Here is a 26465-nt window from a genome sequence, read left to right on the forward strand (position 1 = left end):
TTTATGTTATACTGAGAGGACTTGTTCTATAAAGGGCAACGAAGTTTTTCCAGATGTTTGTGATGTAACAGAATGATTTGTTGGCCATAAGGCAAGTCAATAATGCAGCCCCTGACTGTGCTGGCAAGTTTGCTTGTTCCCTGCAGGTAACTGTTAGCTGGCCATGGACACTCCCTATAGACAGCTTACTTAGGTTTGAGTGTCAGGACCATCCTTTGAAGCTGAACTTGTGTGCACCATGCAGCTGGTGTGATGTCTATAAGAAGAGGTTGATTTGATAAGCAATAATGGCAGAAGTGGGAGAAAGTATGCTTATACGAAATATGGGTTCACTTCGCAGAATGACCATGTAATTATTTGGGTAGTTAAAAGACAAAACGCCAGTTTAAAGGGACAGACAACCGATTTTTGTCGAGTATATATTCTCTATCCCAAATGAAAGGGCATCACTTAAAGCACCTTGACGAGAAACGGTTTTGCTGATAACGCTCTAGAACTTTTTAAATCGAATTTTTTGATCTACGAGCCGTATGTGTCCCTCAAAAAAACTAATGCTGGCAACCATGACATAGAGTAGCTCGAACATACTTTTGTCTGTATGCGAAATAAAAAACGATATTTAAAAACTTGTTCCCAGCTAAAAAAGTTTGAATCACACGCTTTCCTGTTCCTTTATGTGTGTTTTTAATGCAACGGTCTATTTTGCACGAATGCGCCATCTGTTGAGATAGACGATAGGTAGAATCTGGCTTCACGTTGTGGAGGCGCGGGAAGTTCGATTCTCCCCGGGCGCGATGTTCTTTTTTTTTTTTAAGCTGCCGTTGGCGTATTTGGAAACTGGAATCAAATATTTTGGCAGAACAAACGCCCCTGACTCGGACAGAATCGTCAAAGATCCTTCGCTGGGTCTGTTCACTGAACGCTGCCGTTGATTCTGGGCACGGTGGCTCAGTTCAAAGTAACGTTGGCTCAGTTAGCCACACTGAGAGCAACCCAGCGACGCTGGGCGGCGTGTTTTTAAAATTTTCAAAATAATTTTTAGAAATACATATACAATTTAACCTTGAACAAATACGCCTATAAAAAGGTTTTCAATACTTAAATAAACGTTTAAGCAATTACAGTAGCTGCTAGGTTTGCAGGTCATGTGACAGGGACACATTGTAGTTTCAAGTTTCTACACTACGAACCGCCACCCTTCCGATTTCAGGAAGTTTGCTGCCAAATTAAAATTATTTCCGCCAGTTCGTTTAGAAATTGCTTGTGGTTACCGGGCTATATAAAACGCTGGCTTTCATATGAGCTAGAGAACATATACGCGACAGAAATCGGTTGTCTGTCCCTTTAACATTCCTGGGGCCTTCTTTTTATTAGTAGTTTTTCGCTTCATTTCTTTTTATTACAAAATGAAAGAAAGCACATATCTCAGAGCTTAGTGTTTGCTTAAGGCTTGCCTGAGGCAGAGTGGGAGCTGTGAGAGGCGAACCTTATGTTTTTGCTGAACCCTCCTTCCTTTCAGCAACTACTTGGAAAAGTTACCCATTGTCCTCATCTTCGGAGTGTCGACAACTGTTATGGCAATCCACAGCATGATTCCTCAGAACGCGTCCTCGTGCTTGGACATTGAAACGTTTTTCTCTAAACCTGTGACTGAATACCTGAGCCAAGTCTTCGAAAAGGTAGGAAAAACATTATAGTGCTAATATAGCCCCTCTGCGTCATTGACATTTTTGAGCTTCATCTTACTGGGCCAGGCTCTGCCATCATGCTTGTGAGGCCATCATGCTTGTAGAGGCTGCACAAGCAAAGTGTATGCCTTACGCAGTTAATAATAATTTGTTCCAAGGGACATTTGGTACACGTGGGATGACGTATTTGTAGCTCATCATCATGGAAAAGGAGTGGAGTTAGGCAATGGATTAGTGTGAAGGATGGTTAAAGGGCAACTGAAGCGCTAAGTTAAACGAGTTGGTTACTAAGGCTTTCACCGTACTAGCGAACATTAAGAGAGGGATAAAGCTAAAGAGGAGACTAAACACACGCTAGAACTTCAACTCAATTTATGCCGCAGAAACAGGGAAACACCAAAATGTTCTTAATATTTGAAATGGTTGTCACAAAAACGTAGCAAAAACAAAACAGTATAGCTCATACCACAGGCCACATTACAATGCCGGCCCATATCACATGGTGTAAATTAAACCCACGCGTTTGTACAGCAATTCATTCATCGCCCACGCGCAACCACCTACTCTTCTCCAAAAAATTGAATTCCTTTGTGGACGGTGCCAAGGACGGTGTGCTGACGCACCTTTCCCCTTCTCTGCCTGTCAAGAAAGCCTCAACAATTTCTCTGTCTGTTTGGGAGGAAGACCTGTACACGATGCGTGTCTGGCAGTACCGTAAAAACCCGCGTATAATACGAACCCGCGTATAATACGAGGTGTAATTCGGGGACAGCAAAATCAGAAAAAAAAGTTTTCATCCGCATATAATACGAGGTAAAGAGCACAGAAAACATTTATTTGCACTGCAGTTATCCTTCAGTCATTGTCAGTTTTCACTGGCACTGTCTCCCGACGTCCGTTCAGTCATCGTCAGGTTCACTGCCGCTGTCTTCTGAAGTCGCCTTGTTGGAAATGTCTTCCCACAGAAAGTGGTCCTCAGTGCCATCAAGGGCGTTCGAGATGCCGCATTTCTTAAAAGAGCGACTGACGAGCTCCTCTGGGATGCTGGCCCACGCATCCGCGATGCAGACACAAAGCACTGCTGGAGAAGCCCGCGTCAGCCATCCGGTAGCTGTCACTTACGGGTCTCCTGACCTCATCCACTCTTGGTAGCAGGACCTGATGCAGTCTTTGAAAGGCTTGTTGATGCAAACGTCTAGCGGTTGCAGCTGGGATGTCATTCCTCCTGGAATGACAATGAGCTCGATGCGGGGTTCGCGCAACAACTTATTCCCGGCATCGTCCAGGTGGCAGCGAAAGGCGTCCAACATGAGCGCTGACGGGAACCCCCAACAGTGCTCCAGGCCGCCGACACCACACAGACTTTATCCAGTCAAGCACCAGTTGCTTTCTCCACCCGCGAATGCTGCCTTCGGTGACGCCGAACTGCCGTCCTGCGGCGCAATTACTGATGGTCTCGGCACATAAAATAACTTTTCTTTTTATTGCCGTTGAATACTGCCTTCGTGCACCCGACATCTTGATAGAGTTGCGGGGAACGTGCCGATCCTTCGCGTGGTCAAAACAATCAAAATGGCGCCGGCTGACAGAAGCAGCAGCCAGCTAACGCCACCGCAAGAAGGCCCACCCTCCGCTGAAACCGAAACCGAAAGTGCAAATTTTCGGCTGAAAACTTTGGGATCCACATATAATACGAGGCAAAAATTTTACATAGTAAAATTTGGAAAAAAACCTCGTATTATACGCGGGTTTTTACGGTAATCTGGAGTGCAACCCATGCACCTATGGCAATGATCAGCCAGGTGACCAGCCCCCATCTGCGCATTCACGGCCGCATGGTGCTCTCTGAGCCTTACATTAAGGCACCTGCCTGTTTGGCCAACGTAGCACTTTTTGCATGACAGGGGGATCCTGTAGACCACCCCCGTCGCATAATCCACAAACCTACTTGTGTGCTTTACGGCACAGCAGGGCTTGGTGCAGGGGTTATTCATCCTACTCACCATCTTTGACAGCCTCTCAGGCGCCGGAACACCACCTGCACACCACACTTCCCACCAACCTTTTTCAGGTGGTGGGACACTTGGTGTACGTAAGGCATGGCCATTTCGTACACCAAGTTGAAGTTCTAATGTGTTTCGTTTCCTCTTTAGCTTTGTCCCTGTCTTAATGTTCGTTAGTACGATGAATTCCTTGGTTAACGAGGCCATTAAGGCAAAATGCAAGTAGCTTCATTTAAAAGGCCGCTTTGTTTCGATAACAATGATACCAATTTTATCGCACACTTCATACAAATAATGGAGTGATTAGACAAAAAAGATAAAGCAGTGGTTGCCTTCCGGTGATGTCTCTATGATGTCTTGGAATGTTGTTTGTGCGATTGGCGGTTGCCAATTAAAGCCACCACCAAGAAACATGACTGGGAAGTTGTAGTGGGGCCTCTAAGTTTCTTTCGATCGTATCACTTGAATGCTAATGTGCAGAAAACACACTGACAGCGATATTTTCAGTGCTGGCCTCTATTGCAATACTCCTTCCCATATTTGAATGTGAACATCTTCAACAGAACTCTGTCTGGTTGGGTTAAACTTGAAGAGGCAAATACACCAACCAAGGGCGTTTATTCAAAGCGGTCCCAACATTTCGGCCGCATATTGCATCACCGTAGCATGAAGTTTGAAAGTTTTTCAGTATTCCTTGAGTTTTTTCACTTACGAAAACGTCTTTCGTGGCTGGAGTGGTGCTGGATGAGTTACGAAGGGTTGGTTTTGTCAAATTGAACAAAGTTGTGTTTCATTCTGTCTTTGTGGCCCCTTTAACAGGGCTAGTACTGGTACTAGTTGGTTGTACTTACATCTTGTGGTATCACACATTGTTTAACATTTTTTTTTTGTTTCTTCTGTGTCTTCTTATGGTTTTAGAAAGTAGAGGGTCTACGATGGACAGATGACACAATTAAATTTGTTGTTGCTGAGGGTTGGGAAAGAAGGCAGAGGGAAGCAATAAACACTAAATAGAGTCATGAGCTAAGAACATCTGTGGGGGAAAATGATGGATTTAACTGATGCGGGGTCAAAGCAGGCAGGAGTTATTTGGCGAGGCATGTGTCCAATCGCAGCCATTGTAAAGAAGATGATTGTTCTTTACCCTTATGGCTGCTCAAGCAAATAAGTCAGGAAATAACTTTCTGCAGTTCTTTGTCGTGTTTCATGCCACTGCACCTCTCAAAGGCAAGCTACTGCAGTTAGGTACGTCTTTGTGCTGTATACTGTGGGATTGTACATTTCACACCCTAGTGACTTCCCACCCCGCAGCCATCCGCGCTCAGCAAACATGCCTTGCGAGCGCCGGCTGCGGACGGGCCCGTTGTTTGCGGAGACAGACAAAGGCAGGAGGCGGCGAGGGCAAAACATCAATGGCAGCATTTATTGCAAAGTGCAAATCCAATACACTGCATACAGACTAATCGTAGGCTTAACGGTAACACTGGGAGCGAGGCATTAAACAACGCTAGAGTTCGACTCACCGATTGCATACCGGAGCAGCGGAGCGCTGCTCGTGCGAGCGCGGGTGCAGTCTCCCAGCTCGTCCGGACGCGTCCTTTGTGGAGCGTTCCCCCAGGTCAAGACCAGCGCGCCGAAACGTCCGCGCGCTACCGGATTCCCAAGACAAGAGACCGTCCCCTCGTCATGCCACGTCCCCCCAGACTTCGCCTTACGGTGGCGCTAGTATCGAGGAAGAACTGGTTCTCGGGTAAGGCAGAGGGGAAAAGGGTCAACGCTTCCACCAGGGCAACAACAAAACCGTCCGGTCGCTGGCGCCCTCCCGTATGGTTCCCGTCGCGTAAGCGATGCGCGTTGTGCGCCGGCCGCGATGGGAATCTAGCCAGAAAGGGGTTCGCGTGAAAGTCGCGATCCCCACATCCCTCCCTCCTAAATTCCTTGCGTACGCCGGTGAGAGCTGACTACAGGACTAGAGGCGACGGAAAGTTCGTTCGTCGATTAAATCGTTAGTCACTGCATCGTGTTGCCTACGCCGGCTTCCACTCGTCCAATGCCACCGCTGGTAGTGCACCAGCAGGCCCAGTCGTCGCCCGCTGATGTCTGCAGGCAGGTAGCTCCGGGAAGAATCGCACCAGCCAACCCAAGCAAGCGTTGCTCAAGTGGCGGCACATCCGTGATGGCCCGTGGCCGCCGAGCGACCAGACTGCCGACTCTCTCAGCCAGGCTGGTGACGGCATGCCGCAATGCACCCCTTCAGCAGGCTCGGCAGCTCGCCCGGAACAGTAGACAGCAGCATAAACACGCTCCGTCATGTGGTCCAAGCCGGGGTGGCTTAGCTGCACAAAGAAACTCCCCGCACCTTCAGTGTACGGCAGAAAAAATAGCTCTCCGATCGCACCGCCTTTGTGGCGTAATCCTAACGACAACTGCCAGGTTGTCAGCATTGCCATCGCTCTGTTAATGTCAACAAAGCCCAATAAATAGTCCAAACCCTACAACGTATAGGGCAGGGCAAACAGGCTGCAGTAGCCCTTTAATCCCATTCATCACGTGGTTCGATGTCAAATACCACAATTGCCATGGCGTCGGCATAACTACCTGCTTGTTAACGTCAACAAAGCACGCCAAAGTGTCCTAACGCTGCAGCGTGCAGGGTAGGGAGAATATCAACTCGATTGCATCAACAACGTGACACAATCTGACGGTTCAACCGCTAAGTTTGTCAGCAATGCAACCACTCTGGAAATGTCAACAGAGCTAGAACCTGTTCTAACCCTATACGGTACAGGGCACAAAGAACACACACGGTCGCATCGACCGCCCGGCGCGATGCTTAACCACACAAATGCGAAAGCAGTATTTGCTCGCATCTTTAACACTTCATTCATACACATGAATGCGGAAACAGTATTTGCTCCCAACGACAGCCCTATGTTCACACACATGAACGCCGCTTGCGTAAAAATGCTGAAATACGTTTCAACACACTGGCGCTTAGTTTACGTGAACAGAGCTTGGTCTCTCGAGCCGAACAAGAGGGCTCCTGCGACGTTACAATCAGCGGGCGCAAAGTTTGCCTCGCGTAATTCTCCCCGTCAGTGGAAGAGGGATGAGGCCCCCCTTCAGTCCCGTCGCCTGCGTGGCGCGACAACAAAAACAACTACGCTGCGGAAAGCAGTTTTTCAAGCAGCGAGGGGTCAAAGCAAGTCTTTCCTGAGGCGGGAGAGATTCCTTTCTCTCGCGCGAGGCGATCAACAAAAGAGGGGGAGCGCTCCATGCGCCCTCGCATTGTTCCCAAGGTCGTGCCTTCTCCGGGAGGACCGGCTGTGAAAGCCTTCGGGTCACTCACTTCGGCAAACGACCCGCATCCAAAAACACAACAAAATAAAACAGACCAAACGAAAGAAACCCTGAACGTGCCCGTACGTGCAGCCGTGAGGAGACATCTGCTTTTTAGGGTCCTACGCGCTCGCTGCAACACAAGCAGCTTATGAGCGAGCGGCGCCTACCGCATTCAGCGGTATCGGAGCGCCCGTGCCAGGCTGCAATACCAGCTAGCCTTTTGCGGCACACGTGGCCCGGCCACACGGCTCCCAGAGCCTCGACTCCCGGAGTCGACAAAACGAAAGAAAACTCGGACCCAAATTGCAGCTTCCGTACACACTCACTTCGGGCTGACACAACGGCACGGGCTCCCGGTCTCGCATGGATGCAAACTCGGAAACCCTCGTTTCCATAACCAACAACGACCCGACAAAAATTCGGAGACCACGTGTTAACTGGCAGCGATCTCCTGCCATATACACGATTGCTGCAAACTCGGCGCTTAACAAATTAAAAACGCAGCAGCAATAAATAATTCGCCTCACTCTCAGGAAAGTTCGCCTCTGCTAATAACTCGCTCCAATCAGTTAGGCCTGAAGTCTGTTGTCTGTGCTCGGATCGTCCGACGCCATAACAAAGGATGCTGCCGTGCCTCCTGCTCGTCTCCGCAAACAAGGCCTCACGTTGGGGCGCCAGATGTGGGATTGTACATTTCACACACTAGTGACTTCCCACCCCGCAGCCATCCGCGCTCAGCAAACATGCCTTGCGAGCGCCGGCTGCGGACGGGCCCGTTGTTTGCGGAGACAGACAAAGGCAGGAGGCGGCGAGGGCAAAACATCAATGGCAGCATTTATTGCAAAGTGCAAATCCAATACACTGCATACAGACTAATCGTAGGCCATAACGGTAACACTGGGAGCGAGACATTAAACAACGCTAGAGATCGAGATGGTTCGACTCACCGATGGCATACCGGAGCAGCGGAGCGCTGCTCAGTGCGAGCGCGGTTGCAGTCTCCCAGCTCGTCCGGACGCGTCCTTTGTGGCGCGTTCCCCCGGTCAGGACCAGCGCGCCGAAACGTCCGCGCGCTACCGGATCCCCAAGACAAGAGACCGTCCCCTCGTCATGCTACGTCCCCCCAGACTTCGCCTTACGGTGGCGCTAGTATCGAGGAAGAACTGGTTCTCGGGTAAGGCAGAGGGGAAAAGGGTCAACGCTTCCACCAGGGCAACAACAAAACCGTCCGGTCGCTGGCGCCCTCCCGTATGGTTCCTGTCGCGTAAGCGATGCGCGTTGTGCGCCGGCCGCGATGGGAATCTAGCCAGAAAGGGGTTCGCGTGAAAGTCGCGATCCCCACAATACACTGCCTATATGTAAAATCTTCTCATATGAGAAGATTAATGGCTAGTAGAGATGTGTGATGGCGCCAGCCTAAAGCCATGAGCACCAAGAAGAGTAATTTATATGTGCCAGTTTTTAGGATTAACAAATGGGTTTTAACACCTCGTGGCTAAACACCGTAATATGGCCTTTTTTTTTTTTGTTCTTGTTCTAAACCGAACATGGCCACTCCACTGTGGCATCGATTCACTGTTGTTGGCTGTGCTTTGCTGCAGTATCACAGGCACTCGTATGCTATGGATATGACATGTAGGGGCATGAATACAATGGGGGAAATTTTTGTTCTAGGTTCTTCTGGAGCCGTCCATTTCCTTCAAGCTTGGCCACAACGTTTTCCAGTTCATTGTTGATGTCGTGCTGTTTCACGACTTTTCCCTGACCAACCTACTCCAGATGTTGAAGGTGAGTACACTGGTTCGTGGCTGGAATCGATTGAACCCGTGCTTTTATTTGCATAAAATGGTGCAGTGTAGACTGCTTATAATGCATATTGTGGAAGCCACGACAATCCACACTAAAAAACATGCGCAAGTCCAACCACACCACTATCTACCTTTCAATCATTCTTTATCATCACTCAAACAAAGGCTTAGTTTTAGGCCTCTTAAAAACAGAGGCACGGTATGTATTTGTTTTTACCACATCAGACACTGCTGCACAGTCGTACAAACTGCAAGTGCAGCTTTGAATTCTTTTATGTCTGTAGTTTGAAGGAGCAGCGATTATTAGCTTCGAGAAAATGATTGCCACAGAGAGGGAAAAAAATTCCCGCGCCTTCCCGCGAGGGGAACACTAGTAAATGCAGAGCATTGGGGCCTCAGTACTGGTTGAAGGCAGTGTTGCTTCCATCGCTTCTTCCGTGATGCTGGAGTAGCAGACACGAGTAAACGTGGGGGCGAGCGTCAACCCCACGGAAGAAGCAACGCAGTGACTGAAGAACGAGCGACCGCTAGACGCTTTATATTTGCAGCGCGCGCAGTAGAGGGAGAGCAGTACGGGGGGGAGAGCGCGCATGCGCAAGCAGCGCGCGCCCTTCCACGCCCCACCGCGCTGCTATCACGCACCTGTTACGCCGAGACCGCGACGGAGTGAACGGGCTGACTACGACGCATGCACGCACCAGCTGCTGTTGAGAGAGAGGAGGGAAGGAGGAGAGGCGCACCTGCTGCGGACGCGGAGCTGTTGACACCGTCCGACGCAGGAAAAGGCGAGCCTAAGAAATGCTCTGCATTTAAAAGCCCAGCTTATGCTGGTGGGACAATGTAATAAGAACACAAGCAGGATTTTTTTTTTTTTTTTTTTTTTTTTTTTTTTTTTCCCTCCCCACCCCACCTTGACTTCATGATGCCAAAGACGGTTGCTGCACAACATGCAGGTAGTGAAAACCTCCGGTGTTGCGGCTCGCTATCTCCAGATATTCGAAAAAGGAAAAGGGTGGTTGCTTATCTTTACAATGTTCTAATATAAACGGTGCTATGGAGGGACTTGCTGTCATCAGAGGTGTGCCAAGAGCAAGTGCAGTTGTCGTTACCACGTGAGTGCAAAAACACGCGAACTAAAGCGTACCAATGTTTTTCTTTTCTGTGTCGAAGTTAGAGGAGAGCAGGGAGCGCATGCTGCATTAGATGGCTGATTTCATCTTTTCTTTTCTTTTTTGTGGCCCTAAAACAGTGCCCCTGCTGCACCGGTCGATCAGCGGACCCGCCAAAAAACTGAAACGATATTGTGCTTTGGGCAACCGCATTTCAAGCAACATGTTTATGCACTGAACTCTATGGGAGGCAAACTGGTGGTCACGAAAACTTGCATTATATCCAGTCCAGCTCTATAAGCGCTAACGTTATAAATTGTCTACACTGTATATGGCTTCTTTCACGAGCAAACCCAAAAGCAAAAACATTGTTCTCAGTTTTCTTTGGCTACGAGATTTCCAGTGCATGGGAAATGTATGTCAGGCTTTTTAAAGCAACGCTTTCTACCTCTACCAGCCGACGGTTACGTCGTGGCATGCGCAACAAGAAACTGCCAACATGGCTGAGGAGGGGGAAGGGCGCTCTTCACTCGCGGAGCACAGTGTAGATGGTGCGGCGAGTGGGCGCTATTACCCAGCGTTCCCCTCGCGCCGGAGCCTGTTCACTTTGGTGGGTGCGTCGGCGGCACCATTTCGTTGGCTTTGTCGTCTGCTTTAGCGACGGTTGTTTGGGCCTGTTTTGGTGCAGCTTTGCATCCATTGCGCGCTTCCTTTTTATGGCTTGATTAACTTGTTCGACAGTGCCTTCTGGGTAACCCGGACCAGACGGAATTAAGTGGTCGCACGGCAAAGATACGTTACGGATTGGTTTGCAGGGCGGGAAAACAAAATGTAGAGACCCCATACAGACATCTGCCTGCTAGAGAAATGCTACCTTCTGCGCACTGTTTGCCACGAATGGGACTCTGTTTTCTAAATTGGTGAATACCAGTTCGGTTGTGTTTTAACAGGTATTACGAAAGGCGAAAGAAGCAACTGGTTCTGATGAATAGGAATTATAAAAGTTCCCTCAGCTTTCTCGCAATTCTCAAACTTACGAAACTAACTAGTTTAAATCTGTATAAATGGGAATCACTAAGCTCACATGCCAAATTGTTTCAGTGTCTGCTCTTGGGACGCGTGGTGGTGTAGCCCCGCGCTAGCACATCAGGATCGCTAGGTTCCGCTGTCACGACCTTTGAAAGATGCTCCTCTCTGTTTTCTTTCTGCTGACGCACAACTGGGCTACAGCAGGGGCGTCCGCCGCTCTAGCCCGGCTGTGGCCGACGCTGCTGCATTCGGGGTGGCACCCCCGCGAATCCCAGGTAACGGCTGGCAGAATCTCTGGTTTCGCTCTTTGTAGAGCCACGTGTGTGAATTCAAGTGACGTCGCATGGACAGTTGTGGGTGTCGTATACAGCTTTGCTTTCCAACCACCTTCACAGCATAGATTGGAGCCAATTTTTTTTATGTACTACCTTATGACCGCTTATTACAGATTGCCATTTTGAACTAGCTGCCTTGCGGGATGTTGCTCTAAGCTGTTCCTCCATCTCCCCCTTCTAGTCCCTGGGCCCTCCTTCACTCACTCACTAATGGTGGTCACACTCCCATAGTGTGGTGTCAGGAAGAGCTTGTCGCTGACACTTTAGAAATTCAACAACCGCCTCATCTAGGTGGAGGAACCTCTCAAAAGCAAAGAATACGCAGCAGGACACACAAAAAACTGTCGACTTAAATATGTGTGTGGACTGGAAAGGGGTATAGTTATTTACGGCCACTTTGTTAGGAATGATGCTGCAATATTCGCTGGCTTGCAGCCATAAAAGTACTGGTGTGAATGATTGCATAAAACAGTCCTGGCCTTGATTCTAATGTGGCTACTCCAAAACAATATACATTGTTAAACTAAGAAAAACAGTGCAAACGATGGGACGAAGAAAGTAAGACTAAACCACAGAACCACAGCGCCTGTGGTTTAGTCTTACCTTTCTTCGTCCCGTCGTTTGCGCTGTTTTTGCTAGTTCAACAATGTACCAACTGGGCCGTAAGCATACCCTTCTGGAATATACATTGCTTTGTAAAGTTTTTTCTTCATAAAAAGCACTGATGTTTTTTAAATGAACTCTTGCAAAGCCATAAGTCTTGGGAAGATCATGGAAATACTTTCTGCTGGTACACTGTACTGACCCACTTGACTGAAAACAAAGGAAAAATAATGATCGCTCACAGTGGCTGCTATTTTTGCAATTGAGCCGACATGAGCTTTGCATTCCTTCAGAAAACCTCGCAGGGGGCCTTTTTTTTAGCGTTTTCTTCTGATCTCTCTGCCCTTTCATTTTTGTTGCAGATGTGCATGTTCGAGCACTTCTACCACAACCCCGCTTCTGCGCTATGTTGTCACCAAGAAGAACTGAAGCATGTGCTTCAGAGCATGTCTCAGAGGGAAATGAACGACGTCCTAAGTCAACCATCATATCAGAGGTGCTTTCGACCAGTGATTTTTCCTGTCGCAGAGATCTATCTATTGTTTTTTGTCCAATGACAGAGGCATGAAACCACAGGACAGGGGAAATTTTAATGTCAACTATCTCTTACGCCTTTTGCTCATTCTACATGCAAACCCAGAGATTTTAGGGGTACCAGTGAATATTAACCACCCTCTATACCTTTACCCTGCTTGCATGCGCAGTGTACCGTAGGCAGTTATCTCAAAACACACATGTTATCGCACCACCAGCGGTATCAATGTGTGCTTGACAGTTTTCGACGTGCTGTAAAAAACCCAATACTGCCATAGGCAGACACCCCACACCTCCCCATGTCTAGCTCGTTAACTGTTAATTTGGGTTCAGTTGCGTAGACAGGACTTTGTTTGGGGAAATATTCTTCAACAATGGGCGAGCCACTTTGGGGACTCCCTTAGTGCCAAACATGATCAAGCACAGATGATAATATTTGTAACAAAAAAAAAAAAAGCTTCAGAAGATAATTTTCCGTGGCGCACTTTTCACTCAAAAAATGATGGTGCTTTGCTGTTTACAAGCTGGGATCATTAATAGAGGGTGATATCTTTAAGTCCGTGCTGTTGATTGTGGTAAAAGATACTTATTCAAAGCATGTCTTGTGCTTCAGGTACGTTAGGGACAACAAGCCATCGCCAGGAAAGGGAGCCAAGGTGGGTGGTATGGCATGATCATATTTTTCCTGAGCAACGGCGTTTTCAGAGGATAAGCAGAGGAACCTGTAGAGAATTTTCTCTCATGCTTAGAAGTCGGGGCTTATTTATCCATCATGGTAGCACCGTCTGGATCAGAGCAACCAAAAGTTCAAAAGACACTTGGCAGAGAAGTATAATTGCAAGCAAACGCTAGGCAATGCAATGGAAGTGTTGTAAAACACTGCTTGCACAAGCATGTCCAATATAATAGTCAACATAAAATGGCGACAGACATGTTCACTCCAGCTACACAGGTAGCCTGCCTGTGTGTCAAAAATTGTGAATTTACCAAGGGAACTGGAGGTGCAGCAATCAGGAAACAATTACAGGGTTTCATTTTAGAAAGAGTTTTGGAGCTGGCAATAAGAATATGGTCATGTCTCACACATGAACCAACCTTTGCTGTCCAGGACACTGTTTTCTGTGCTGGTCTCTTTGCTTATAAGTTCTTCCAGGACGACATTGCAGCGTTTGACCTGTTGAACTCTAAATGTTGTGCAGTGCACATACTATCGAACACATTTGTGCAAACACTGAGGCAACTGACTTGCTTGCAGAGGATCCATCGGATGATAGATGACCTGCACAGGCACCACAGGAACGGCCTGCTGCTGCTGCAGGTCCTGTATGAGTTCGCCAAGAAGCTGCCTGGCTGCTCGCTCGGGAACCATGTAAGCCTTTCGACAACTCGTTGTTATGCTGAACACCACTCGATCAGCAACGAACATTGTTTGTGGGCCTTGATGCTGATGTTTCCCAGCTTCGAGAAGTCTACATGACTTTCCTGCGGGCACCTGTTGGCGAGACGGAGGATTTTGGCAAGCTGGTCAAGCTGATTCGGTAAGCTCGTTTGTCTGCCCTTTGATTTTATCATGGCTTGGAGAGGGATAAGTTTAAAAATAAAAGGAATTTAAGGATTTAAGAGTTTGATTTGCTTGTTAGTGCTTGGTCTTAAAGCAGGACTTCATAATTAAAACAAGAAATTGCTCGAAGATTTGCGAAAAAATTCAGCCACCTTTGCAACTGAAATGCGAAGACTGAGGAAACAGCAGAGCTGGTGGTCTGCACTAGTTTTAACTTGGCTTTTTATTAGGTCTGCCCCTTTCTTAAGAGAAAGATACTTAAAAAACGAAGCTTTCTCTATGCAGACTGACTTCAATCGAAGTCCACAATCCATCCTCAAAATACAAACTGCCAAAGTCGACTTAAGTGCAGCCAAAGTCCAAAGCCAACACCCTCGCTATGAACCCAAAGGAAATACTGTGTGTCTTGAATGCGATGATAGTGCAATGGAACGGACGCCAGTTTTGTAACGCAAGGGACCCACGTTCAATTCCGACCACGGGAAGTGTTTTGTTGTTGAGCCGCGCACTCCCAACACCTGCTTGTGGACTCCTTGCCTTCTTGCCGCTTTCCCTCACTCTTCTTGGCCTAGCATTTCTCCCCTCTCCACTTTGTTGAGTGATGTTTTCTGCTAACAGTCCGTGCGGACAGAGCTCAAGCTGAAACAGCGTGGCTGTTAAAAGAGATGAAAAGGTTCTGCAGCTTACAAAGCTTACAAAGATTTATGCTTGCAAAGGTGTTCACAGCCTGTTCTGGACTGGCTGGTTGCTGCAAGCAGTTTTTTAAATTGGTCCTTAATTGCTTCTTTCTCTTTATGATGTACTTTGATCGTATGTGTAACGGCTCATTTAATAAATAAAAATGACAGCCAGATCTTTTGTGGCACTGACATTCCACACTAGTTCAAAAGCCTTCACGGTTGGATTCGCAGCTATCCGATCTTTTGTGCTGCTATATTGTAACACTGACATTTTTTTTTAAGTTTTTATGCTCATGGTTTGCACAAGCATTCACATTCTCTGTTGTCTTTTTTCATAACGTGGTGCAGCTATAATGGCACATTTGTTTTTGACATACGAGACGTCTGTCTGCCTACATGTCATGGAAATGAATTCCCTGCATCAAGATTAAGGTGCTGCAATCAGAAAACGAGTACCTAATCTAATCTGGCATATTGCTATAGAGCAGGCGTCCTGAACTCGATCCAAACTTAGTGAGCTTGAGTCGTGTTATTGTGCAGTGCAGGGAGCTGCGAGCGAGTGTGACAGCCAGCAATCTAGCAAGTGCCTGCCATCGCAGCTTCAGGGAACAGTATGCACTAACCCCTTCAGCACTTTCGACCTCCTCGTTCTGCTCTCCTGTTCCTTCTGTCCCCATGCCCAAGTGAAACACTGCAGAGGAAGCCATAGCAGTCATATGGCTGTGGCTCTCATGCACTCAAAATTGTATGCGCAGAAATGTGTGCTTAAATTTCTTATTGCGCATCCTTTTGCCATCGAGTGTTGCCGCTGAAGGTTCAAGAGGAGGTTTAGAGCATGCCTTCACACGAAACGGGTTTTTTTATATATTCTCAGGGTTTTTGCATCTCTCATGAAACTGTACATGCAGTTTGCGTGCATCCATACGTGCATCACACGCAGTTATACGTGCGTGCGTTTTTGGATGCAAGTGATGCGCATTCAATTTGTTGCTTTCAGTGTCATGTCCATCGACGAACTGCAGAAGAGGACGGGGGATGCCCTTTTAGTGCTTGAGTCTCACAAGGATGTCGCCAAGGCCCCACCGAGTGTCCTGAAACTAAAAACTACCCTTGAAGACTACCGGGAGAAATTTGAAGCCCTGTCTGGTTTGTTGGGTTTATTTTATATTTTGAAGTTTTTTGTTCCTTCTTTTCAATTCTGTTTGTGGACATTTTGGTGCTGTGTGCAAGGGCTGTTTATTTAGTAAGTTGTTTCTAGTTAGTTGTAATTTACGCATTAACAGTGCACTTGAATGATTCATTCTGTTATGATAACTATATTGCAGAAGCTTTTAGAGGTGGGGGGTGAAAAAAGTCAGGAAAAAAACGTGCTGTAATTTTTATAAACCCGGCTAAAAAATTTCCTGAGGGTACTGTATGTGACCAAAAGGGATCTCATTCATAAACATAAAGAGCCCACCAAAGATTCTGGGTACCTAGCACATCTCCAGGCTTTAGTGCAAGTTAGATGAGTATGGGCCGTTCGAATTTAGTTCACACCCTGTATCAAGATTCCCCTGAGGTCCCACCAAACGCAGTAATGACATCACCTTTGGTTCTTCAATGCAGTTACAGCATGTAAAATTTCATGCCTGGTTTTATTGTGTTTGTATACACTCGTAACCACCGTGGACCTCAGAGGGACTGGGGCTCCGTAAGGCCTAACTGCCTTTAGCCCATCCCCTGCAGCAAAGTGTAAAATGTTACTTTTTTTTTTTATTGAAAATAAGGAAATCATCAGGGTAGTGGGACCATAAACTTGAAACACTGTGGTCAACTTACGAGGAATAAATGTCTCTTTGTCAACTAGAGCTATGCATAGTACAAGGTTTCTAAAGAAAAGGAAGAAAACGCATGGTTGGTGCACATGTGGGTGTTTTTCTTATCAGGTGAGAAAGGAGGAGCCACTGAGACAGCTGAACCAGCTGAGCCGGTTCCCTTGGACTGGGGAAAGCTGAGGAGCCGATCGCAGTTTCAGGAGGTGAGGGTACTGCCGCAACATGCGATTGACAGCTGCTCCATTTTGGTATGATGGTGACTGATGGTGACTGATTGACAGCTGCTCCATTTTGGTATGATGCGGATACCTTAATTTTCACAAATTTTACAAAACTCCTAAAATAGAGAGGTTGGTCTCGTTCTTCTTTGAAAAGAAGAAAATGATAAGTTATTCAGGGCTGGGCAATTTTTTTTTTTTTTTTTTTACTTTGGTAGTGTGGAATTGCAGCACAAGAGGAGGGACAAAAAAAAAAAAACCACTGTGTGTCTTATTCTTTACTTTTGTCCCTCGTCTTGTGCTGTGCTTCAACATGTCGCCATGTACCAATTCGCCCAGACCACTACTCTGATGGCTTTGGAACAGTCCATTCTAAATTTTAAAAATTAGCAGTATGAATTGACAATCTTTTAAGCATAATCAAGGTGCTGCTCATCATAAGCCTTATTATGAGATTTATATGCTTGGCATTTGGGATGTGGACAAATATTGAAGGGCAAGCTGCAAGCGCTTGAAGATGCCGTCCATAAATTACAACTGCTGAGTGCTTTGTTGTTGCCGCCACAATTTTTGTTCTAATTTTGGAAGATTTATAACTATTCAGTAATTATTATAACCATTATTTAAGTATATTACAATTAATTCTTTATGAATAGTATTGGGGAATTTTAGTCGGTTGATGTGTAGTTGTTGAGTTCCTATCGTGTGCAATATTTTTAGTTCCACGAATCGCTGCAGTTCACATAGTTTACTCATAGAACTAAAAGGTGTCAAATAAACATGATTTAGCAAGGAAACAAGTGCTTCTTTTCTTCATTCAGGCTATTACATGGGGCACTAAAACTATGCAGCAGTGATGATTTTTCTTGCTGAATTTGCCTTCATCTTTTCAGAAACTGAAAGATCTCACAAAGACAAGGCGCGTGTCACCTTTTGAAACCTTGAGAGAAGAATTCGCGGCCTTTTTCACCGATGCCTTCAGGTAAAGCGAAGTTGGCATTCTGCGCATTGCCATCCATAATGCCTGATTTTTTGAGCAGAGTGCTTTATTTCGGATGCCTTTGAAGTTACTCCATTGTTGGTTTCTGAGTTACACAGTTGAGTAACTATAGCGAACCAGATTTGTTAGGGAATTGTAACCAGGGTTTGTAATAAGTAGACCCATAATTCACAGAGTGAAATTTATACCATCTTAACTAACGGGCATTCATGGTAGGTGTAAGCTGTTATAAGCATGCCTTACTATAGGATAAACGGATAGCATGCTTTCCTAAGTCATGGTTTGAATTGTAACTTTCATGGTTCGAAAACCTGTGCTCAAAGTAGACAACAGCATTTTCATTGACGAAGTCAGGATTCGATCATTTTGTTGGTACTTAGAACTGACAGGAAGAGTTTGTCAGCTTCGTTCATTAATTCAATAGAGTTAATTGTTAGCAGTAACAAGGGTACAAATGCATTGCGCACCTTGTTTTGCCTCTTATTTGTTTTGCAACATTATTTTTGTCTTTGCCATAAATCAGAGCTGTGTTTGCACAGTTTCTGTGGTGCACTTTCTCATCCTTACCTTTTCTGCACCCATTTTTGCCAAGCTTAATTAGGATGGGTTACCAAAGCGGTCTTGAAGCACATTAGCTTATTGGTCACAATAATTTTTTTCTAAATATCCCCAGTATTCGTGAGCAGAAAACCTAAAACAAAGTATCATTTTTTATCTGTTACAGTAAGTTATAGTTTTAGTAGCAAACACAGTTGCAGTTATTCATTTTATGCTCTGAAGTCTTATGCCCCTGCTACACTAGCGTCCAAATGTCATTTGAACCAAATGACATTTGACTCAAATTCCAAGTTGTGCTGCTACACAAGGTTTTCAAATGCCATTCAGCTCAAATGACATTCGAGCCAAATGAGCACCGAGAGAGACATTTGGGATTTAAAATTCCATTTCTAGCACTCTTGCACGCAGCGTCTTTGATCGGCAATAAGAAATATAATACTTCTGTATGTAAAACAAACAAAATGTTTTTGTTTGTGGAACTTTGTTCAGTTTTCAATTACTTAAAATACGAAATCAACATATTTAATTTTTCATACTCTCAAAACCAGTGGGTTAGTTGCAAAAAGAAATATAAAACTGTGCAAACAGCTACCACATTAGAGTCAAAACTGGTGTCTCTTCTAATTTGATGTCATTTCACTGCCTTAGACTGCTCCTAAATTTTATTGTTGTATTATTGTACGAAAACAGAACGGTGCTAGAGCGCCACTACAGCATGGCGAGCAATTGTGAAAGCTTTTAAATGCCATTGAAATTGTAGTGTAGCACGGCGGATTCTGAATGGCATTCGAAGCACCCCATTTGAGTCAGATGACATTTGGTTCAAATGACATTCGGACCCTAGTGTAGCCGGGTATTAGTCAGAAACCTTTTTTGACACAAAAAGGAGCAGAAAGGTTTGGTGGTCTTTAAAACAGTCAATAAAGAAAACAAATTATTGTGTGGGAAAGGAGGATGTTTTAAGGCACGATATTAAAGGGTAAAAAAATTGGTTAATAGCCCAAATATCCCAATAACCCAAATATCACACATTCCGTAGCTTGCTTGGCTTTTGTTCGATGGCCAACGATGCCTTTATTGCTTGTTAATAAATAATTGACAGTTGCATTTCTCTCTGCCATTTCTCTTCTATTTTTTTGTGGCCTCAAGACATTGTCACAAAGCACGCAGGGTGACCTGGGGCCAAATTCTCAACATTAGTCAATTGTTCCCATCTTCATAAAGGGCTGTTTGATTGGCTTTCACTTTTATCGCAAAGATTGCAAGTCTATCAGAAGAGGTCTTTCTGACGCCATCTTGGGTGGCTATCAGATTGGGTGGCCATCAAACCCCGCTTCTATACATATATAATACATTCCCCTGAGGCACTGCAATTTGGGAGAAGGCATAGAAAATATGTGCACCGGTAGCCATGAACAGAGTTGAAGATTGCTGTAATAAAATCTGACTTGCCACTGGCTGTTTTAAATAGTATATACGCGGCTCTCATGTTCGCCTACACGCACTAATTCCGATACTACCACAAGGCAAAACATTCCAACGAAACTGAATCTGAAACAGCCTAGGGTTTTAAGCTGAGGCATCCTATTGTGCTAGGTTCTTGAAGAGACTGTGCTCATCAAACGATCCTGCATGCATTTATTTTTGCTGCCTTCATTGTTGTTTCAGAAAAAATGCCGAGGCAAGCTTTGCAAATACTGTTTTAGCATTCATGATTTGCAATGTCACAAGTTGTAGTGCAGGAGTGTGTGTGGGGCAGCGATGCCTGTGTTCACACTTTTGGCGTCTTCTGCGCTAATAAGCTACTGCTGCTGCTGTTAGTCATATATTTCTATTCATGGCGCCATAATATGCTGACACAGGCCAACTTGCTTAAAAGGGATGAGCGCTTAAGGGACAACCTAGTGTCCCTTTAACCAGTCATCTCGCTGTCGCCTGCCTTTCCTTTTTGCTGTATATGTTTTTTGGCTTGCGTGTAGTGACGTCGCATTGTGCCTTGGCCATCTTTCAGAGACCTCGTACCTCCAGCAAGTATGCCTCTCCACGAAGTGCTCTACTATGATGATGCTGTCACAATGAAGCAGTACTTTGCCCCGTCTCCCAGAACACTGTTGCACAGCACATTGTCTAGACCCCAGGCAGTACTCAGGGTATGTTCTCGTTTTAACCTATGGTTCCACTCTTTTGTAGCAATAGGCTTTTTGCTTGTGTTTGGTCTTTTTTTTTGTCATACTGGTGGATCAATCAATTATACGCACTTCTTTTTTTTAATTAACCCATTCGCTTCCAAAGCCGGCGATCCGCCGGCCGCGTTCGTCAAGGCCAAACTGCGATAAGCCGGCGGTTCGCCGGCCCCCAGAAAAACCATTGCTTTTAAAACACCCCGGTAGATGGCGCTACCCTCTGCTCTGTGTCTGGTTGTTTTGTCCTATTCACACCAGATGGACATAGTTGTCCAGTAAAGTCGACCTTGGTTGTCGGAAAAAAAATTTGGCGGGTATTTTGGCTCCCGTTTCTCTTTCGAGTTGCTCGCCGCTTGAAGCATGGCGTCGCGAAAGAAAAAAAGCCTTACGTGCGACGAAATTCTCGAGCTGGTGTTTCAAAGTGAAGAAGAAAGCGACTCTGGGGACGACACAGAAGTTCTCTCCGACCAAGGAGGCAGCAGTGACGAGAGTGACTCCCACAACGACAGTGATTGTGAAAGCGAGGTGAGTGTACATCAAGGCGGTCTCTCCAACCCACCACCTTCAAAGAAGTCCAAAAATGACGACTGGAAGTGGGAGGAAAAAGACAGTTCTGAAACTGTCACCAAACTGCCTTTTAGCGGATGTGCTGGTGTGAAGCGATCGATCGAACTGAAAGTAGGTGACAGTCCACGAGCAGAAGAATTGTTCAACGCCCTCATCGGAGACGATTTTTGGGAAATGATTTCCAGGCACACGAACGCTTATGCAAAGGAAAAGCAGGCTTCCAACCCGGACCCCACATGGCATGATACGACACCGGGGGAGATGAAAGTTTACTTTGCGCTTTGTGTACTAATGAGCCAGGTAAAAAAGAGCAGCATACAGGCGTATTGGTCGCAAAGAAGTGTTATTAGCACACCATTTTTTGCGACGGTGATGCCAAGGCAACGTTTCTGGGCGCTCTCCCGGTATCTACACTTCTGTGACGACAACCTCACCGCAAGTGATGACAAGCTGGCGAAGTTACGACCTGTACTGGACTACATACTCAAGTCCATCGGCACCTTCTTCTACTCTCCAGAAGAAGGTCTCGCTGTGGATGAGAGCTTGATGAAGTTTCGTGGTCGTCTCGCATACGTGCAATTCAACCCGTCAAAACGCGCCCGTTTTGGCGTGAAGTTTTATAAGCTGTGCGAATCTGCTAGTGGCTACTGCCTCAACTTTTCTGTATATACAGGAAAAAGTGAGCATACGGCCGCTACCATTGGAATGTTGTGTAGTGAGGCTGTCGTCATCAACCTTTGCGGCGATCATCTCGCGGATGGTCACACGATCTACATGGACAATTGGTATTCCTCACCCTTCCTTTTTCTTCAAATACACGAAGCCGGATCTAACGCCGTGGGTACTGTTAGGGTGCATCGCAAGAACATGCCCAAAGAGCTAAAAAAGACAAAGCTGAAAAAAGGCGAGTGCAAGGCCTTTTTCTCCCAAGGCATCATGGCCTTGACATGGCAGGACAAGAAGCCGGTCAACATGCTTTCTACGTGTCACAAATCAGCCAATGTGACTGATACCGGCAAGAAGAAACGCCACAATGATCTGCCGGTTTTGAAGCCCCAGGTTGTGCAGGACTACAACCGTGGAATGGGAGGTGTCGATCGAGAAGATCAACAGCTCGCTTCCTTCCCCATAATGCGTAGGTACGCAAAGGGATACAAGAAAATATTTTTCTACATCATGGACATCGCTGTTTACAACAGCTACATCTTGTCAGCCAAGATTACTGGAAGGCGAGCCAGCTACACAGACTGGAAAGTCGACCTGGCGGAGCAGATGATCGAAGAGGCTGTGTTGCCGGGCTACCGGCGTCGAGGCAAATTTCCTGTCGGTGACTCACCAATGCGACTAGAGGCCTGTGAGTGGGCTCACTTCCCTCGGCAAATACTCCCGAATGCCATCAAGTCAAACCCATCAAGGCAATGTCACGTCTGCAAAGCCCAGGGCAAAAAGAGCGAGAGCAGGTGGGAGTGTGAGAAATGTGGGGTGGCACTTCACATGCCCGTCTGCTTTAAGATCTTCCACACACGCAAGGTTTTCTGACTGCAGTGCTTTTCGAACTATTTCTTGAACAGAATAAAACAAAAAGTGTTGGTGTGCGATTTAAATAGCCGGAGTTGTGGAGGTTTCTTTACGGCGGCGTAGAGGGCCGCTCGTGCCGCCGAAATTTGCGCGGTACAGCACGCGGGGACGGGCGTTAGAGCGGCGGAAGCGAATGGGTTAAGCTAGTACAACAATGCAGAAGAGTATTATTTTTCTATGCTGGCTTGCTTTTGAATGCATTTGCTTGAGTGTTAGACAACCAGGTGCTTACTCTGGTGAATTGTGTTTGAACAGAAAGCAACCAAAAGCAGACATAAAAACGGGGCTTATGTATGACCACTGCTTCATCCTGTCTGGCCTCATTAAAAGTCCAGTGCAACAGTACTTGTGATGCATGGAATTATAAATCATAGAGTCTGGAGAGAAAATTTGAATTGGAGCGAGAATTGGTATCATTAGACAGGGCCATTTTGTTGGATTGGCATACACCGTCTTTGTGAGTTTTCCTTTTTTTTTTTTTTTTTGTCAAGTAACAGCGTCAGTTGCAAGTTCGTTAGTAGTCTGTGCCTGCACATTCACCGAGAAGAAAATAATTGACCCGCCATTTAGCACCGTGCTTTAGTGAGGGCGTAATTCTGGTTGCTCCGTGTGGTACAGAAGATGAAGGGCTGAAGTACACCTGTGTGGCTAGCTATCAATAAAGCAGTGCAAAAACTACAAACGTTCATAAAATGTGGTACTTTGTTTGCACTTTTCTCTACATTTGGTCAGTTATAGTCAGCTTGCACTGTACCTGGGCACGGTTAATATCATGCAAACAAGTTGCCTTCTTTGTTTTCTAGGTGTTTTTATGCAGTGTTTAACTGTGTTTTGTGTACTGCTTTCTTGTTATGGTCTCTTCTTTTCCTTTCTGTACTTCTCACGTGCCAAACAGTGTGAGTGCTGCAAAAACACGGGCATTTCCGACGTCTCGCCATCCATGCCTGACCTGAGCATCAGCTACAAGCTGCACTTGGAGAGTGGCAAGCTGATCAACTTGTATGACATGATGCAGGTGCGTTTTTCTGCTCACCTGTAAGGTGTCTGGCGTGATACACACACTCGCGTCTTTTACAGGCCTTCAAGACTGTGAAATGTGGGGAGAAGAAGCTATCTGCTCAAGATGAAAAGGTCATTGAGTATCCTTCGGTTTCTTAACAATGCCTTGATATAGTTAAAGGGACCGTAAACACAACACACATCTGTGCTGCGTTCTGAAAATTGTCTCATCCAAATAATGCTCATGCCAGTTGTAATGCAAATTTCAATCAAGTAAGTTGTATAATTTGGAAAACAGTAGAAAGGGTGGCAGTACACTGGCTATTTTATTGTGCCTGTGAAGCCATTGGATTAACTTTGTCGATGAACTGATGCATTGCTGACAGAAGAAACCGAAATTAAAATAGTTTTGTGGGCTTACAGCTCTAGCTAATTGAGGTTCAGATACGAAGTAAACTATGGTACAGCAACAAGGGGACTACAAAATGACTACAGTGCAAGAATTTTCAGAAATACACACAAGTAGAAGGCAGAAGCAGTGAGCAGTGAGGATGTTTTGCCATCTTTGAGTGGCTCTTGGAACAGGGCAGCAGCATTTTAAAACAAAACAATTATGACGCGATCATGCCCGCCTTTTTCTTGGGGAGAGCTGAGGGCTCAAGTGAGCTTCAGTCATCCAGTTCTAGTCAGTTTCACTGCTAAAAACAAGGATAAAGCTCAAGGCTATGCTGTTCACGCTGTAGCCTTAATAGGTAGTGGGAAGCTCTACCATGTTTTTACTGAATTTGATACTTAGTTACCAACTTCTGCTTTCTGCGTGGCACCATCAAGTCAGCGTACCTATTGTCTGGTTTCGGTTGCATGTCACAGAGTGCTTGGGATGTCATAATGTGGTGGAGGAAGTGGGTAATTTGAAATCTGCACCATGAATTTCCCTTTGAAGGCAGCAACATCTTGGGTTGGAAAAACTATTCAGAGAGGTAAGAGTTGCCTAGTCTTTCAAGTAAGGCAAAGTAGTAATGTCGTCTTTGGTGGTCCCTTTAAGAATTCAAGAAGTGCACTGCAACCTGGCTGGCCTGCCTTTCCCCAACTTCTGTGATAGTGACTAGCACTGTGTGTTAGGCATACCTTGGTTGAAGTTTCTCAGTATGAAAATGGCCAGCCTGTATTCTCCAGTTCATGTTGTTTCTTGCGCCAATGTATTGCAACTACGAACAGGAGTTCATGTGGCAAGTAGTATTTTATAATGGTAGCTTTGGGCACCCTTTGTTCTGACAAAAGCAGCCACTGCGAAATACTGAAAAATTTTTGCAGTTACCTGTGCTTTTGAAACTTAGTCAGAGTTGATATTCTGAATACTGAAGCACTTTTATTTGCAAACTTTGTAAGTGCCAGCAGTGGCTGGAGGGGTATTTGTGTATGGATTTGAAAATGTTGTCTTCCTCTGCTGCTTGCAATGTACAAGGCCCTTGACAATACATGAAGGGCCCAATTTTTCCGGTCTATTGCCGAACTACAGTTCTTGGGACTTGTGAAGCCTACGCAGAGGAAGACGGACCATGTGCAACGGATGACATGGGGATTCTGCTGATACTTCATCACTTTTTTGCGCACACGCTTGTGGAAAAGCTTTTTTCAGCCTTGCAGGTTGTGAGTGTGATGCCTAATTTTGAGTGCACCTGAAGGCCATGTGTGTCAACAGTATAAAGCTGTTGAAATGTTTTGCAGAATGATAAAATGCTATGCTTTTGTCTAGACTTAATGTTCCCTATGGCATTGTCGTGCAAAGTGAAATAAAGTTATGCAAGCCTTTATATAACATGAAGCTGCTTTTTCTTCTAATTTTGGAATATTTGTACCTTTTTTGTTGTGTTCAAGCAGACAGAAACATCACCGTGCACCAAATTAAGTGGTAATACCTAAGTGAAGTTCCTCTGCGATTGGCTATGAACCACCCTTCATTTTTGTGTTATTCCTTGTACACTTAAAGGGGCCATGCAGACAAAATGCAAGTTTCTTTATCGAAAGATTGCCTTGTCTTTCACGGACACCACTTTTAAAAACGGACACCACTTTTAAGGGGAACTTCACTGAAATCAACTATATAAGTAATTATGAAAAAAGAGAATAGCCATGCGACCCACTAGCTCATTTCCCGTACTAGAGCCTATGACGTATTATGTGCTGTCGCGTAATTGGCTTATGCCGGCAAAGGCAAACCCAAATTGAACAGGAATTATAAGCTTGCATAACGAGCTATTTTCACTAAAATTTATGGCACACACTTTTTATAGCAGCCCGCCAGCAGCAGGTCGCCAGCCTGCAGCTGCTTCCATTCCTGACTGCTGCATATGTGTAACTATGGCTTTTTCTTCTTCTTCTTCTTTTTTTTTTTTTTCAGCGCGCTGGCCTTGTTCGACAAGTCAGGACACCTCTTTGAAGTTCCAAACTTGAAGCGTGTCCAGGCCTGCCCGTGTTCTGTACAAGCTTGCAATCCTTCACGCCGCCAAAACATGACGTCGTAGCATCTCGCCATGTCGCTCATACTCCTTGCTTCAATTGCGCAAATAAAAGAGTTTTCTAAATATTTGCTGCCTCTATCAAGGCTCCTGAGCTCGCTGGCTACGCCAGCTTGAGCACAGTGGCGTGCATGTACAGAATTGAAAATAAAAAATATGAATATAAAAGGGAATTTGGATGGGAAACTACGTTATAGAACAAACCCTCACTCACTAAGATCTCTAAATACGAATAAATAAGATCACATGAAAACTCACGTCGAAGAGAAAACTTACACACGTGATGTGAACGTTTCCCTCAAAAGGTCTAACATTACGCTGCACGCAAGGGAGC

At 45.7% G+C, this 26465-nt stretch overlaps 1 protein-coding gene across 5 annotated transcripts in view; it reads left to right on the forward strand.

Moving 5' to 3' along the window:
* Orc3 (origin recognition complex subunit 3) overlaps nt 1-26197 on the forward strand; it is a 31498-nt gene extending 5301 nt beyond the window's left edge. For 2 of the 5 annotated variants that reach the window (XR_013319360.1, XR_013319362.1), the window contains 14 exons: nt 1520-1679; nt 8708-8821; nt 12280-12413; nt 13065-13107; nt 13707-13820; nt 13910-13989; nt 15690-15838; nt 16621-16712; nt 17621-17709; nt 20297-20435; nt 23509-23628; nt 23691-23752; nt 25098-25262; nt 26014-26197. Coding sequence is in view for 2 of the 5 variants with exons in the window: in XM_077685417.1 (XP_077541543.1) it covers nt 1520-1679; nt 8708-8821; nt 12280-12413; nt 13065-13107; nt 13707-13820; nt 13910-13989; nt 15690-15838; nt 16621-16712; nt 17621-17709; nt 20297-20435; nt 23509-23628; nt 23691-23752; nt 25098-25203 (1402 nt within the window). In the remaining 3 variants the exon portion in view is untranslated. Of the gene's footprint in view, nt 1-1519; nt 1680-8707; nt 8822-12279; nt 12414-13064; nt 13108-13706; nt 13821-13909; nt 13990-15689; nt 15839-16620; nt 16713-17620; nt 17710-20296; nt 20436-23508; nt 23629-23690; nt 23753-25097; nt 25429-26013 lie in introns of those variants that run through there. The other 3 variants (XR_013319361.1, XM_077685418.1, XM_077685417.1) reach the window with 3 other exon arrangements.
* Nucleotides 26198-26465: the final 268 nt, after the last annotated feature.

This window comes from Haemaphysalis longicornis, unplaced genomic scaffold (assembly GCF_048455015.1).
Source record: "Haemaphysalis longicornis isolate Haplotype H1 unplaced genomic scaffold, Haemaphysalis longicornis Haplotype H1 scaffold_9, whole genome shotgun sequence".
Lineage (NCBI taxonomy): Eukaryota > Metazoa > Arthropoda > Arachnida > Ixodida > Ixodidae > Haemaphysalis > Haemaphysalis longicornis.